This window comes from Dryas octopetala, chromosome 7 (genome assembly GCF_963921425.1).
Source record: "Dryas octopetala chromosome 7, drDryOcto1.1, whole genome shotgun sequence".
Lineage (NCBI taxonomy): Eukaryota > Viridiplantae > Streptophyta > Magnoliopsida > Rosales > Rosaceae > Dryas > Dryas octopetala.
The window spans coordinates 19,861,620-19,878,727 of record NC_141372.1 but is presented as its reverse complement, the minus strand read 5'-3'; the positions used below and the strand labels follow the sequence as shown (position 1 = coordinate 19,878,727).

At 36.7% G+C, this 17,108-nt stretch overlaps 1 protein-coding gene across 1 annotated transcript; it reads right to left on the bottom strand.

The window, feature by feature from the left end:
- Positions 1–300: 300 nt before the first annotated feature.
- On the bottom strand, positions 301–16,465 carry LOC147280361 (WD40 domain-containing protein). Its single transcript, XM_086250313.1, has 26 exons — positions 16,249–16,465; positions 15,935–16,014; positions 13,185–13,554; positions 10,949–11,103; positions 9,868–10,107; positions 8,712–8,821; positions 8,457–8,534; positions 8,275–8,375; positions 7,884–7,978; positions 7,679–7,809; positions 7,460–7,563; positions 6,566–6,643; positions 6,343–6,421; positions 6,048–6,216; positions 5,512–5,582; positions 5,182–5,262; positions 5,019–5,089; positions 4,642–4,738; positions 4,467–4,526; positions 4,198–4,252; positions 3,716–4,110; positions 2,797–3,638; positions 1,947–2,712; positions 1,280–1,840; positions 1,064–1,122; positions 301–794 (listed from the first exon to the last, which is right to left on the bottom strand). The coding sequence occupies exons 3-26, from the start codon at positions 13,538–13,540 to the stop codon at positions 602–604; spliced, it is 4,947 nt and encodes a 1,648-aa protein (XP_086106439.1). The 5' UTR covers positions 13,541–13,554; positions 15,935–16,014; positions 16,249–16,465; the 3' UTR covers positions 301–601.
- Between the last annotated feature and the right edge of the window lie 643 nt (positions 16,466–17,108).

Sequence of the window (17,108 nt, the reverse complement as noted above, 5' to 3'; positions counted from 1 at the left end):
CTTTAATCAAACAAATGAACGGTTTCATCAAAAATATTTGGTTCGTCCATTTATTTGATCAAAGTTAGATAGACAAATGATTTCCGATTTGGCTAATTTTTTGCAAGGATGATCTATCAATGGAGATGTAAAAATTAAACGGTTCGGATCAACACAAAACGATTCGTATGGGCCCTAATTGGGTATACCTCAACATAAATAAGTTAAAGTATACCTCAATAGAAGGAGCCTGTATATATATATATGTTTGGATTTTAGATCATCTAATTGTGACAAGAATATTTTTCCATATAAATGTAGATACAAATCGTCCGTATGAGTATATGAGTATATGATTATGATGATAATTATGATTTTGGAGAAGTGTATATCATAACAACACACATTAACTTACCCCCTACCCCCAAAGAAAGAAAAAGAAACAAAAGAAACCATAACAAACTATCTCCTTCCCGCCTCAGGGATCCATTCTTCCTTTGGAAGGACTGCTTTACCAAAACTGAAACAAGGGTGCCTAAAAGCAAGGAAAAACAAAAACGGAAAAAAGAAAGAGCAGTATATCAAGTTGGGAAGATAGTTGTATCTTCTGTACTCAATATCTCTACAACCTTGACAATTTTTTCTTAAACCATTTTGTGAGGTGCCTAATCCTGACTTGCAATTCATTTCTCTTGAAGTAATGCCCGGCGTTTGTGAGCATCACTGTTACATCATGCTTCACAGCTTCCAAGCTCCTATAGTAGTCATTCCTTAACCTTGACTGGATTAGTTCAGGGTACAATTGAACAGGGAAGCTGCAACATTTCCACAAACCAAGATATCATTATTTTCTCCAAATCTAAGTTTTTTCCCGACAATAACTCATATAATCAAATGAGATAAATGATGTGCACTTGGTATTTGCTTATGCAAGATTTGTGATAGAACGGCAGGATAGGCCTCCTTTTACAGTATGTAAGCATATAAATCATGAGCGTAATTATTTCTACTTTTGAGGAGGAAATTTATTAGAACTAAAATGTATTGGAAGGTTCCTATAATAAAAGATTTAGCATTTGTCTACCTGTTGCAGAAATCCACCTTCTGAACAGCTTGATTCAATTGTTGGATTGTGTTGAAGTCCTGCATCATTTACAACATAATTAATTAAAATCCTTGATGGCATAAAACGGTTTCAGCCACAATTAGGTCTGTCCTAATTTGGAGCTTTACATGCCAATTTCACTTGAAAATAATAACATCAAACAAGACACAGGGACACACAAGTGTTTGAACAAACCTTCTGCTCTAATTTAGAAAAATAGTGCAGCAGCTTATCTCTGCTTTCAGAATCAATATGGGGGTGCTCCCATGATATGAAAGGATCATGCAGTTCCCAAGGACAATGCCAATGGGTTATTCCACCATCATTCTTGTACCGAATCTCATATCTTAACCAAGGGCTGTCGGGAAAATCATGTGACTTGGCCTGAGAACGAACAATTTGGCCCTCCCACCAATCACCACCTCCATCTGAATCCTTCCACCAAACGATGCATTTTTCCCCTGTGGTCCAGTTTCTTCTAATAGCAGCATCATACCACGTTTTCTCAACAATGAAATCATTGAAATCAATCTCAGGCAAAGTCAACTTGAAACCTCTACCGAACATAGCAGAATCACGGTCTACAAATTTAAGTTTGATCTTGCTGCAGGCCTCCCCAGAACCAGGCTGTGAATCATAATCAAGGCTTTCAACCTCGCAAATTTCTACAGCTTTGATGTTTTCCTTAATTGATCTCCAAGGACCCCAAGGACCGACTTCTGACTTTATGACTAATTCTAGATACTCTTGATGACCCTAAAAATCACAAGCCCAAATATTAATTAAAATAACAGTAATTCCTAAAAGCAAAACTCAAAACCAAAGGGACCAGAAACCACGAATTAGATCTATTAGAAAGTACCTGTCTTATGTATGCGACTTCATCACCTCGCTGAGGAATATAGTTACCCACCTCATGTTTTGACAACATCAGCCATGATAATTTTCCAACAGGATTATCTAACATCCTTTGAGTTGAAGAACTTTGGTCATAATCATTATATGAATCCCGACGATTTCTAGTAGACCTTGATCTTTGAAGAATCTGATCAGACACTTGGACGGAGGAGTCTTCTGCATCTTTTGATGTGCCCACTGTTTGATGGCCTCCTCTCAACTTAAGGCTACGGCTTGCAGAATCCAGCTCCCGTGAAGATGCCTTGATCTTTAAGGTTCTTTTTCTACGTATTGCATCAGGGAGATCCATTCCTGAACCATGATGGTCATTGGTATTTGAAGTATTTCCTTCCAAATTACCATCGAGACCTAATGAATTAGTCCTACCCCTGCACAAAAACTTCAAAGAAGTTGATCTGCCACCACCTCCACCCCCTTCTGGTACTTCCACATTTAAATTCTGGCCCATGCATGAAGGATCTTCTGGCATTAAACCTCCAGACCCTGTTAGGTCTTCTGCAGGAAACTTAAGGGGAGCATTATCCTTTGATTCATCAGAGTGCTTTGTTCTGGAAACTTCATCTATTTGCAGGGAGGCCTCTATGCCTTTTGGTTTGTGCTCGCCCAAAGCTGATGACTCAAATGATGAAGACATGTGTGCCTCATCAGTCTGAGAAAGCTCTTTACTTTTGACACGGTCCAGATCCTTTAATGTATCAGTTTCTTCATCCCTGCAAGACAAGACACCTCAAAAAAAATTCTTAATTTTTGAATGAGCATAAAACTTCGCAGAATTGTTCTCAGGATTAACATACCGATTGACATCATTCTTCTCTTCCACATGGTCATCAAAACTAACAAGCGACCCAGTGGCTGCATCTATTGGTATGGGATCTCCTGATCTTGTATGCTTTGGTGTGCGTGTCTTGACCTCTCCCCACCTAATTCTATTATTCTTGTCACAGGCAGATGCCTCCAAAGTATTCTCAGCCTTTACAGTTTGCCGGGAATCTGTGAATTCATTCCTTATGAGATTTCCAGACAACTCCATGTCAATCACATCTTTCAAAGATGAATCTGGACTCACAGAGCCATTATTAATAATCTTATCTTGAGTGGATTCTTGATATTTAGAAGATGGAGACACCAAATCAGCCCGGTTTTCACATTTGAGTCTTGCACCCTGCAGAGCCTCTTTCTTCTTAGAATCACGAAGTGGAAGCTTGATAACAAGTTTTGGCCTGCTTCTAAGATTTGATTGAGACTCAGAAACTGCAAGACGCTTTGCTATGTTCTCAAAGTCATGTAGAGATGGTTCTTCTTTAGTATGTTTTTGTTGCATATTCTGGAAGTTTCCATCATACTCATTGCTTTGAGTGTGAAATTCTTGCTGCAGTGACTCACTATTTGACGAATCATCTTCTGAGTCATCTTCTTCTCCATCAGTAGATGTTCCAGGGATCTGAGAAAGCACATTTCGAGCATTGCGTGCTGCAACTCGCTGGGGTCTCAATGTCTTAGCTCTAGAAGACTTCCTCTTGGAAACTTTCCGGCCACCTTTCAGATTCTTAATTCTGTTAATCCCAGATATAGTGCCATCATGCTCACCCAAACTCCTTTTCTTGGCATGCCTCTCAGAAGATTTTTTAGACTCAACCTAAAAAAGGATTAAAATTCAGTCCAAGTAGGTCTAACAACAATAGAAACCAGTATAGGTAAAGACACCACTTTTACCTTTTGTTTTTTTCTTCTTGATCTTCGAAGACCTTCCTCATGACTGCATTCAACTTCACTGTCTTCTGCACTGCATTCTGGATCACTAGAAGAGCTGGTGCTAAAATTTCCTTTCTCATCTTCACTGGAATTTTCCTCAGTAACATGATACTCTGAATCAGTATCTTCACCCACTACTTCATTTTCTGGCTCCCATAACATTGCATCAATGAAATCTGGAAGTGGCTCAATCATTCTTTCCAAATCTGGCAAAGGAGGCATCTGATAATCTAGGCCTACACTGATATCCAGGCCAACAGCACATGTCATGGATGAAGGACGCCATTCCATGCCCAGAGCACCCAGTCGACGCTGCTGGTACGTACTCTGATAAGGTTCCGGATATGGAATCATACCTATCAATTCCCATCAATCTATGATATGAGAAAATGTGTTGAACAATGTATATTAAGAATCTCACCCAGGTAGGAGCCAAGACATACTTGAATCACAAAGAGGATCTTGAAGATTCCTTTGATAAGCAGGAAGTTGCGTCTCCTACAGCATATACAATATGTTTCAGAATCAAAAGTGGAATAGAATATAAATACCAGAACGATCATTTAACATCAACCAACTGCACAAACGCACGGGCACATGGAACTATATTGATTCAATTTCTTGTTGTGTAAGTTGATGCTAACTGCAGATGTGGAATAAAATTCACAACACAAAAATGTGGTAGTGAGTGGTAATGAGAATATGATTTAACCTGATCAAGAAGATATCCGGAAGTATCCCGCACAAGGGGGCGATAATCCCCAAGGAAGAACTGTAGGAGAACCACACAAACAGCCATCAAAGAGGAATTGCACAAAACCAGCTTTGAATCAAAAGATAGAGGAGAGAGGGGAGTAGACAACCGTATGAACAAAATCTTAGGATACCTGATCATATTTGGCATTGCTTTGGGACTCGCCTTCACCTGTGTTTATTAAATATATTTGCCCAACATCATCTGAAAGTACAATTGATGTCCCATCCCTATGTAAGAGAGAGAACACGTCTCATCAAAATATTTTTTATTTTATTTTTAAAAAGGGTTAAGTTTTGTGAGGGAAAAGAACCCTTTAATTTCAAAGAATTAGTATTTGATTATTCAAAAATGAAATCCATGCAGAAGAAGGTGGCACCATCAAGGCAACTAATCCATGTCTCCTTACATAAATTAACCCACCAAAAAAAAAAAGGTTGCAATTGTCAATTTAACTATAAAATGAGAAAAGAAAATTCAACAAAATTGAATATTGTACGGCTCACTTACGCAGAAAACTTCCCATCCACCAACTTAACGTGTCCAATTTCATATATCTTAATAGGCGTGCCCTCCCATATCTAGTAACACAAAAAGACAAAACAACTCATTAAACAATATGCATTAGGAGAACAATGTATCAGAAAAGATAACATGAGAACCTAAAACTCACATCCCACACTATTGTTTGCCCATCATACCCAGCACTCATAGCAATCCGAGGATTAAAGGGATGAACATCCAAAACATAAGACTGCCAAGAATTTAACAGACAAGTGAGCCACCAAAGCAATAGATAGAAAAATTCAGATTGAAATGAAAAACTATTTACTGGTGCAGATATAGCATCGGATAAAGAAAACCTAACTGGTTCATTTAAAAGAAAAAAAAAAAAAAAAAAAAAAAAAGGAAAAAAGAAAACAGAACTGGTATATCTGAGCCAAGAGTGAAAGAAACAGCATATACATTATAATCATTATGATCATCAAAATACACCACTTACAGATGCAGTGTGACCGGTCAAAGAATGTACTAAGCTACCATCAACAGCATTCCAAACACAGATTCTGCAATCTGCATAATTATTACACTTATTAAAGAGCAAAAACAAAGTTTATGACCAAAGTATTTGAACTCATGCAACAGATGCATTGTGTTTAATAAATAGATAACCCATTGAAAGGAAATTTTTGGAAAAGTGGCTAACAATTAACTTTATGATAAGTTGTTTCACAACAATGGGTGTAGCCAAATAAACATGAACGTAGAATTATTAATGGCTGCATCAAGAGTAGCTAGAGGTGGCACCCACTGAACATTAGACGTGTAAAAGGTAACTATGATCGTTCAGTTGAACAATGAATGTCCCCAAGAAGAGATTGTGGCTCAACTAGAGGGAAGCGGGAAACCAATCCAGGCTTAAAAATAAATAAATAAATCTTCAACTGATATAAAGTAGTTGGGATTATGTGCTTTCTTTTAGAACATGGAACGGGTGTACCACAAAAATCTTATCTTAATATATTTTCTAAACCCTACCCATGATAGCTGCAAGCACAAAGCGGTTATCCAGGCTCCACACAATCATGTTAACTCCGCGAGGGGTGGGAAGAAATCTCTGACGTGGGCCTCCTCGAAGAGGTTGAAGAGGCAATGGTGGAGGTGGAACCTTTAGATGATATGCACGTGTCCAACGTCCAACTTTCCCCTAAAGTGATAAGTGGAATGCAAAAGAATGAGCCAGACAAAACCAGTTACTTGTATTGTACTCATTTACATCAAATTAGACTCCATAAAAATGAAAATAAGAAATTACTCATCCAAAGGAGCTCACATGGGATCTGTGTGATCTTGGAACCCATATAATAGCGCTGCCATCACGAGAGCAGGTAACTATGTTGTTGTGACAAAACCTGAAAACATTTAAGATTCAAAGGACTGGTTCTTAGCACATTCATCAACAAATGGAATAGTTGTGCAGATACTACACAAAAACAAGAGGAGCAAAATACGTTGCAGAAAATCAATGGAACATCATATCAGACGAATTGATATACCAGGAATTTTTGAACTTCATATTATTCTCGTCCTTCACAGAGTCAGAAAATGAAGATTTTGAAGGAATGGCACAACCACTGCATATGGAAGCAGAAAAGAGGTTAGGACACCTTTTGAAAGAAAAACTTCTACTAACCAGGACAAACTAAACAATTACATATCATTGTTGACGAAACTTGAGGGCGCAAAAAAAAAAAAAAAAAAAAAACTCTAGAGAAACAACAAAAATTGTGAGAAAAACATGGAAATTTGAATGACACTTCAGGAGAAGTTTATTTAATCAATTTAATATACTATTTTGAGAAAAAGAATGTGGAAAAGTTTAGGTGCATCATAGGTTGTCGTGATTTAAGCGAATATAGTGCGCACTGTTAGACACTGTAATCAATTACGCATCTCAAATTTCTGTTTATAATGATTTAACACAATGACTCATACATTTTGCATAGTAAATGTATAGGACTGGTTTTCCCTTTTTGAATATATTGAAGAAGCAATGAGCCAGCAGAGACTGCCACCCCAATCCAATGGCTATGCGCTAAGATCACCACCAATCCAATGCTTGTGCTCATAGGTCACCGTGCCTCTATCAGGGACTTCTGTTTTCATCTATCTAAACCTCTCCTATACACTGGGTCGATTTCACTATTTATTCAGCCTAGCCTATTATTCTTCTTAATATTACCAATTTGGTAAAGTTCTTAAAATTTACCAAAATTTAGACTAATTTTGGGAAATTTCAACACTTACACAGAAACAATGTAAGAAATTTCATTCAGAAGTTTTCCCCAATAAATTGTCATAATGGCATAACTTTTTCTGCTTATGTAAAATAGAAATATCGGAAAATATCACCTATATTGTTGGTTTTTAAGACCTTGGAACAGACAAACCTGAATTGAACATAATTGACATCATTTTCATGGCCAGACAATACATCCATCTCATGTATTGGTTGTTCAGAGTATTCTGTGTTAGATTTTAAAGCAGTCCAGACCTGCAAATACCTCAGTTTTGTTAAAATATCCAATTTGACACATGGCAAAGTTAACTGATGCAATAAATAGAAAGGTACCAGAGGACAAACCATATGAAATTTAAATTAAACATACCCTTGCAAAAGTGTCAGAGCTACCAGTGACAAAAACAGTTCCATTGGCGTTGTAAGCACAACAAAGTATTTGATTGCTCTGTGGAACATTACTTGAGGAGGGTGCACTACTTGAAATACCATTACTCTTCCCTGCAAGTAAAGTTCACAGTGATGTAATTTTATATGTAACCAATACGGCAACAATGTCAGAAGCATTATCTAACCAGTTAAAGTCTCCGAAGGTTTTGGCATGTATATTTGTGGAGGGCAATGGGAGAGCCTAGCATCCCAGATTCGACAAGTCCCATCATCTGATGACCTACAAATGTTATTGACGCAAAGTAGGTAACTAACAGAGCAAAATAGTTCCAAGTATTGTTTTACTTAATTCCAAGTGATAAATAACGGCCACAACCAACAAGTTGCATTAACGGTATAAGAAAAGATGCTAGAGTCACAAAGTGCATACCATTAGTAAATTACTTTACATGAAGATGTTTCCATTCCAAATCAAGCTATTCAGTACACACATAGACACACACACACACACACACACACACACACAAGTGAGGGGAAGCAATATCAGAGAGCAATAACTCTAAGAATGGGCCTTACGATAAAAGTTGGAAAGTATGTCTGGGACTAAATGCAATAGCAGTCACAGCTCCAGTATGCCCCTGCAGAACTGAAATTGGAAATCCATCTGGCAAACGCCACTGCAGGTAAAATAGATATTCATTGGTTGATAAATATAAAAAGAAGAAAACTAAAATGTTTAAGAGGTAGGGTATACATACAACTCGAATGACGAAGTCATTTGAAGCAGATGCTACTACAGCATTGTTTGAACTTACAGCCAAGTCAGTAATGTCACCCTTCGATTCATATAACAAGAAGAGTGGATTATATAATACAGGAACAAAATGAGACTATATAGAACCCGAAAGAGAGAGGGAGGGAGGGCGGGAAGGGGGGTGGGGGAGAGAGAGATAGAGTGTGTATGTGTGTGTAAGTTGCACATATTATGTGAACAATCCTAATTCCTAACTCACTTCATGTCCACGACAGCTAGCCAAGCAAAGTGCAGTTTCCATTGACCAAATCTTGACAAGACGATCATCTGAACCAGTGATAACATATCTTCCAGACCGATCAAAAATAGCTACAAGATACAAGCGCCGGTCATCTTTGTTCTCAAAAAATTCCAGTAATACAAATCCCCAAATTCACATACACAGTGCAGCAAGTATATGTATTACAAAACACATGGAGATCACTAGAAGTTAGTCAGTTACAAGGGAAAACTATATAAATAGCCGGTGAAGCAACAAGAGGATGCATATAATTACGCAAGAACAATTTGAAGTTACAAGTAGTGCAGTGTGTAGTGAATTAACACCCCCTGTGACCTTTTTCTTTGATGTATCTAGGATTAGAACAGTTTAGCAAATAGCACAAAATAACAGCAAAAGTAAAGCACACAAGAACACCAAGGTTTGTTATTGAGGTTCGGCTAACTTTGCCTACGTCCCCGTGTGATCCTTAGAGAATCACAGCTGCACTATGAAGATTAGAAACGGATTACAAGATCTTGTTGAAACCCTAAAAACTAACCCTAACCCGCAGCTAATTCTTCTTCTCTCTCGATCACTCTGCCCTCCCCTTTATCTGGTGTTGTTAACTCTCTTTCTTAAGGCTTTCCGCAGCCTATTTATAGCTTATAGGCTGCGGCATACAATTAGGTTACAGCTGGGAATCCTATTCCTACTAGAATTAGGTAATAGGCCTAATTAACTAATTCTAATCCTTGTACATTTAGGAAACAATTAGAACTACCTTCCTTAACTAGGAAAGCCTTGCGCAAGTCTTCTAGTCTTCCTAAAATCTGCACCCTTCTCGGAAACTACCCAACTGCACTTACCTGTTTTGTCAACTTTCCAGAAACTTCCAGCGAGCCAATCACAACACAGTGATCAATTTCATTCCATGACATGAAACTCCCAGTGAAACACTGATGAATCCTGAGAACTAAAAGGAAAATGCTGGGATATTTGCCTACATTATCTGTGTTATAAATACCCACCCCTTATCCCAGACAGTGTTGACTCCCACTGAAACTAATATCAATAATTTTGCATGATCTCACCAAAATGGGATTCCTAGAAAATAAACCGTTTGTTACAAGTTTAGTTAATCGGTGAACCATACCACAATAAACAGCATTTCGGTGCCCTCGTAGCTTCTTTTTGTTGTTCATCTTTTGCATAATAGTTGATGGTTTAGCAATGGCATAACATGCAGAGCGAATGGAGGGAGCACGGTGATGCTTTGTGAAACCTCCTCCAATTTCCCTTAAACTGAGCCCATGAACTTGATCAGTCTGCATGTAAGGCCAACGCAGGTAAGCCGGCAGAGACTTAACTCGGTTATTTTCTATATTCCTATTGCCTGCAAAAAAACCAGAAATAAATAATTCAGAAATAAGTAACATTTAAAGAAACCTGAAAAAATAGCTGTGGTCGTGAAAAAATCAAATTCCGGAAGCAGAGTAAAGAATTTAGCTACCCTGAGGGAAAAGCTGCAGAAAAAGGCTTCAAATGAAAACGAGTACGGAAGCCATAGATTTTAAGCCAAATAGTGACAATTAAAGTTAAAGGACACAAACTAGATTTATTCCAAACCTATCCAGTTACATGCACAGTCTATCCAAGTAGCATACTAGGTGTATGATACAAATACGATTGAGCAGGAAATACAGAATTTCAAAGAAGTAGTAGGTTAAGACTTAAGATGGGTCATGTAGGTGCTACACCAACATAATGTTATATCCCCAGGTTGTTATATTATGTCATTAAAATTGGTACAATGGAAAATCTGTCAAAGTTCTAATACTTTTTTAAAAAGTAGTTGAATACTGGGATTTCTAAAAAGGACATTGTGAGGATATTTACCAGTGTAAAAAAAAAAAAAAAAGACAAAATTTACAAGTGACCAAAGAGTTGTCCAACAGAGGTTTCAGCCTCCAACCAATAATAAATACATAAATAAATAATTCTACTATAAAAGTTTATGTATTGTTTACTGACTTACTCAGGTCTATTATTCCTAATACAAAAGATTTTAATAAAAAAATGGTTTTACGCTAAGCAACACTTTTCCCAAGGTATCTGAAATACTTCACATACCAGGGTAAATCTATAACACCCCCCCCTCCCAAGTCCCAACCAAAGAAAATCACCAATGAAGAGTCAATGATACTGTAAAATATAAACTATAAAATATCACATACAATCCAGAAGCGAAAAAGAACCAGTTCCCAGTAATGTAGGGACATCAGCTGCATTCGGAGCACTTCTTCCAACCTTGCCATGCAAAGGAGTGGCTGTACTCAGTATCAGTTGCTTTAGAAGCTTTACCAAATGATCCCTCTCTATATGAGGATACCTATTGATCATATAAAAGGCTAATCAGTAAAAAGCCAACACAGGAAATAAAATTACTAGTCTCGCTATGGAAAAAAAAAAAAATCAAAGAAAAACAAAAGTAATTAATACAAGAAGAAACCCAATAAACCCTGATGCTGTTCGTCGGTTTTCAACTACCCCAAAAGCTTGAGTTGTTAGGATGTGAACCAATAATTGTTTTACATTCTTAACACTCACCCTCACATGTAGGCCTCTCCACCATTAGAGTCCAACATGTGAATTACAACTTTCTAATAATTTGTTCATCATTTAATCAACCCTAGGTAATATAGTCACTAAGTGGAATTGTAGATAAATTTTTTCTAGAAGGCATATATTGTGATCCCATGTATCAGATTCATCCTTATTTTATATTATACCAATACTTGTTAAATTATATGTTTGCATTATTATGTATTGTTATAGGTCAATTTTTCTGTTATGAACTTATGACTTATTCCAGACCCTGTTTTACTTTTAAAGCCTTGACTGCATTTGTACAGGTTGGTAAAGTTTCTCTTGTTTTGGTTAGGTGCTAAGGACTCTGTGAGATCTTCTCTGTCAAGCTTGTGTACTTGGTAAGTGATGTGTACTTTTCAAAGTGACGAGAACGAGGTGAGTAACTAATGTGTTAAAAATTCTATATTACAAGTCAAGATAAAATCCATGATTCTAATAAGACTGAGAGATTCTGTAGAGCTTGAGTACTTTGTAAGTGGCGAGAATGAGGTTAGCGACTTAAATAATGTGTTAAAAACTTTTATGATACAAGTAAAGATAAAATCTATGATTCTGATACGCATTTAAAACTATTATTATGGAATTTGTTTAAATTAGATTTGATAAATATCTAATTACATACAGTTAAGCATGTTTGTTTGTGATTTTTTTCAACAATTGTTATTACTCAAGGATTAAGTATTAAACCTTTTGATACAAGATTAAGTCCTGGCTTTGACATTCAAGCCAAAAGAAGAGTGGTATTGAATAGTGTGCCTATAAAGGCCGCACGTATTGATTAGTGATGTCCTGCTCAAACAAGTGTCAGTGTTGGCCTTTGGTGCCATTGATTTATACGTGGAAGATCCTGCATTCAAGCCAAAAGAAGAGTGGTATTGAATAGTGTGCCTATAAAGGCCACAAGTATTAGTGATGTCCTGGTCAAACAATTGTCAGTGTTGACCTTTGGTGCCATTGATTTATGTGTGGAAGATCCTGACATCCTTGTGGTACAATTAATGAGGTTAGCACTTCTCTAACCCCAGTCAACCAGGAGTGAGGTCTTGACCAACAGTGTCAGGCAACCAGGGCTGACCTTGTTATCGAACTACATTTAGTTATCTACTCATTCCTACATGATATTGTATGTCATGTGATGGGATTCCGTCATAAGTTTATTCCTACATGATATTATGTGTGTCATGATGGGATTTCAGTTATCTACCCATTCTTAGATGATGAGTATGTTGGGTGATATGATTCAGTTACAACCCTATTCCTACGTGTGTGACATGTGATGGGGTTTACTTATATAGTATTATTTCTGAAAACAAAAAGGTTAATTGGTTTGGATTTATGTCTGTGTATAACATCATTTTATATGAACTGGATTCTAACTCAATTATTTTCTTTAAATAAATGGTTTCTGAAACCTATTTTGAACTGTGTTTTATACAACTAAACTCCTTGATTAGCATAGTTATGTTTACTACGCACTAGACTATTGATGTTCACACATCACATTTCCTCTTTTGCATATCAGTAGGTCAGTTGTCTGTTGGACTGGACAAGGATATTAAGGTTTAACGTTTAGGGTTAGGGTACCCGATCAAGGGTCTTGGCATGTCACATGCCTCTTCCAATGGGTTTTGGGGCTGGGGTGTGAGTCATGTTACATGTATGATTCACATATTAAGTGACTAATGTAAAAATATATATCCTCTGTCACAAAAGGCACACATGTCATGAGCATAAACAACAACAATACTAACAAGAGAAAACTATGCTTCGTAATGAACTCGTCATAAGAAAAGGGTTAGACAAATTAAGAAGCACTTGTACCTTTCCACCAATTTGTTGTAACTCAATGGGAAAGAGGTGACATCACCATTATCATTGCCACAGCCTACACCACTCCTTGAAAACCAAGCATGATACCTTCTAGGTAGAAGCTGATGTTCCAGAAGATCATTCCCAAATTGTTCAAAAGTCCTCTGGCATGGCCCAACAGAGAGAAAGTGCATAATCAAAAAGTAAACTTCTCTGATGTCTATATCTACTCCAGCCTCAACAGCATGACCTGTATCCCTCTCTTCTTTTCCAAATTGAGCCTTCTCATTCACCTTATTTAAAATATTTGGAGGTGCCTTAGTAAGAGAGGTTGCACCACCAGACGAAGTGCACTTCCAAGGATCCATTATTTCAGCACAATCTGAAACATCAGAACCATGTAGTTGTTTGAAACCATTAAATACAGTTGATGCATATGAAGGATATCTTCAAATGTCTACAGATACTAAATACATTCCTCAAAGAAAGGGAAAGCCATAAACCAGGAGAATTTTCCCAAGCTTGGTAGATTTGAGCAAATGAAATCTACCTATAATATCACTAAATTTCTTGAATGGTAATAGCATAGTACTCGGTCAATATAGCAAGAAATGAAACATTGTCAATAAATTTAATAAGCACCAATGGTCAAGATGGCAATGCACACCTTGCCAACAGATTTATTACCAAGGGTATGAAAATACAACATGCTCAACAGAGCAACTACCCAGATCTGAACATGGCAAGGGTTATTATGAATAAATGCCACCAATTCACTAAATAATATTTTTCATATTACCAAAGTTGTACATTCTGTTCATACAAATGTAATGTGTGGTAAAGGACCCCATAGAAACCAGAGAGATTTCTTTTTGTTTTTCTTGGTAAATTAATAATATGCCCACCAGGTATTGAAGCTGACCTTCACCTTGTTCCTAAGGGGAGGATGTGCGATTAGGCCCAAAAGCTGTTGGAAACTAAAGAAGCCTTTGATGCCATTATATACTTCCACAATGTAAGAAATACAATTCCAAAACTGTGAAATGAAGATTTCCTCAAAGGAAATGCCAGCTGGGGTGCAAAAAATTTATATCCCTAATGAATATCACAATTATGAGCCCTAGGAGCTCTAGGCTTAAAATTGAGAAACCAAGTCAAATAAGGAGACTACAGGGTAAATCATGACTGATATCTTTGGTTCATCAGCATATCGAACTTTATGACTTTACTCCCATTATTAAAGGTTAAAATTTTTAGAAAAGACTTACGATCAAAACGTCATAAGTATAAAAAGCAAGAGTGTCATCAAGCCAAGCTAATCACCGAGTCATTTGAATTTTTTTGGTTGGACTTGAGAACTTGCAGAAACCAAGATCTACTTCATGCTTGGCACGTGCTTTGTTCACTTAACAGCAGCATGTCCATCAGCATAAAAATAATCACCGTAATACAAGCATAAGCACAAACAAGCATTGCCCTCATACTTTGCGATAGAAAGAAAATAAAAAGAAAAAAGGAAAATGAGAAGGAAATTAATTCAGTTGAAAGCTTACCCTGAACATATTCATAGGAAAGGAGTTAAGGCACCATTTGAAATTTGGAAACAATTGACAAGAAGGAAAGGAAAATTGAAAACAAGAAAGGAAGCCAACTTCTTTGGCAGTTTCATGATTTTTGTCCCTTTCCCTCAACTTATTTGCAAACCAAGCTAACCATTAAGGGAGAAGCGGAAACCCCACATATCAGAACCCTTTTATTTTCTTTCTATTACTAGGCAAAGTAGCTAGAAGAAAAAGCTTGGCATGCTTGCTCTATTGTGATCTGGAGATCATGCGTTCGAAATGGGAAATAATCTCTCCGCAAGAAAGGGCAATGCTACGTACATGGTACATATGACCCTTCCCAATTGTTTTCGAGCTAGCATGCTACTATAACTTGGATGAGCTCAAACAGGGAAAATGTTGAACAGCCAACCCACAACACAATTGTTCTCAACCCGTATAGAGACAAACGGTGAAAACGACCTGAACAGCCAACCCAAAATTCTTAAGATAGAATAATGCTTTTAACAATTATGGTAGTTGTGTTCCTTATATTAACAGTTAACCTTTCTATAAATAATAGCTTTAGCTAAAGTGGAAGGAGATGAGGCCTAAGACATAAAAAATTCATATAATCAAAGATTCAAAACCAAGGAGGAAGTTCTAACTTCAAGAGTTTCTCTTTATTTTTTACTTTTTTTGGCCATTGACTTCAAGAGCTTTAAATTATATGATCCCGTAATAAATAGTTAAAAGCGGATGATCCATTAAAACTGTTCCAATTATACAAAGTTCTAACTTCAAGAACTTATCTCCTTTTTTTTTGGCCATTAACTTGAAAAGCTTCAAATTTATATGATCCCATAACAAATAGCTAAAGGTGGGTGCTCCATCATAATTTTTGAAATTATACAAACAGACCAAGGACTTTATTAGCTCCAACAATTGAAGATAGTGCTCTATCTAATCTCCAGGCCCTGGACTTCACAATAGTTAATGAGGTTTGTTTATCTTAAAAATAGGATTTGATGTGAACTATAAGAGACAATACGAAAATGGCACCCTCCTAACAAATTGATAAATGAACCTTAGCATTAGCAATTTGTGCTCAAGAATTCACATGTACATCAGTCAATATACTGTTAGTCATAAAAAAAAAATAAAAAATAAAAAAATTCAACTCCAGAGGTAGATAAATAAAATAAACATGTGTATTGAAACCTTTGTATTTGCTTCAAGGAAGTAAAAGAGAGGCACAGTTTACTGAAACTGAAGAGGGGCCGAGTCCATTACGCGGTTCCCTGAGGCATAAACAAAAACAAAAAACAAAAAATCCAAAAACACAGTCACAAGTATATCACAAAGATTTTCGGAGCAACAAATGCACAAGATCTAATTCGAATAGGTTGAAAGATCTTGTGTTTTGGAGTACCTAATAAATCATTAAGTTAATGAAAGTAGATTATGTTTCCAGGATCCACATGCAAAAAAGGGTAAATTAATGCTTAATTACATCCAAGCAAGAGCTTAATTACCTTAAATAGAGCCCATTTGGGTAATAAACAGAATGAGAAATTGCAGTTGCTGACTTGCAGATACGAGGAAACTAAAAGTGGGGTTTTAGGTTTCCGAGGTAGAGAAGAAGAGCTTGTCCCAACTGTCCGATTGTCCGAAACGACCTCCGATTTTAAATGTTTCGTTTAATATGTTTTAGGGGTTTATTCGAATTCTTCCGGTTTTATGTTTGATTTTCAGGATTCAGGATGCTGATGGCTCAAAATGGAGGAAGATAAAATACTATTAATTCTGACAAATTTGGTTTAATTAATTAATGATAAAGACTGGGATTTCCTTTTTGTTTCTTTTTTCAGAATGGAATATGTGCGCGCCCAAGTTTGGTAGTCAGGGCGCTCTTACAGTGAATCAGCGTGGACCATGGTTGTCTATTTTCAGTTACATTCCCCTTTTCTTTTGGGAAATTATATTCATATCCAATATTTTTCTTATTTTACTCAACAAAATTTTTAATCATGACTGTTTCTTGAACCCTATGTCCCATGATGAAATGACCATTGAGGACAAATGCAACTTGAAAAAAAAAAAAACTTTGTTTCTTTCTATACCCAACATCATATCTTCATCTTCATCTTCATCTTCATTTTCATCTTCAACTTCTTTCATAACCAAACTCCAATCCTAACCAAAGTTTTGACCTCATATCATCCAATCAAATGTTTTATCTGAATGGAGGGTCAAATCATTATTTTTAAGGCTCCAAATGAGGTATGTGTGCTAATTTTTTACATTTTTTCGTGAGTATTAAAAGCTTGAGCAAATCTGGGTTCGCACAGTGCTTGAAATTTAGTTATGAGAATGAGATTAAAGGTAAGTTTGG

Excerpts from the sequence above, each read along its gene's own strand:
- LOC147280361 (XM_086250313.1), bottom strand. The coding sequence starts at position 13,540 with ATGGATCCTTGGAAGTGCACTTCGTCTGGTGGTGCAACCTCTCTTACT. Across the intron at positions 7,810-7,883 it reads ACCTTCGGAGACTTTAACTG|GGAAGAGTAATGGTATTTCA; the intron begins GTTAGATAATGC and ends CTTTACTTGCAG. Across the intron at positions 7,564-7,678 it reads GCTCTGACACTTTTGCAAGG|GTCTGGACTGCTTTAAAATC; the intron begins GTATGTTTAATT and ends AGGTATTTGCAG.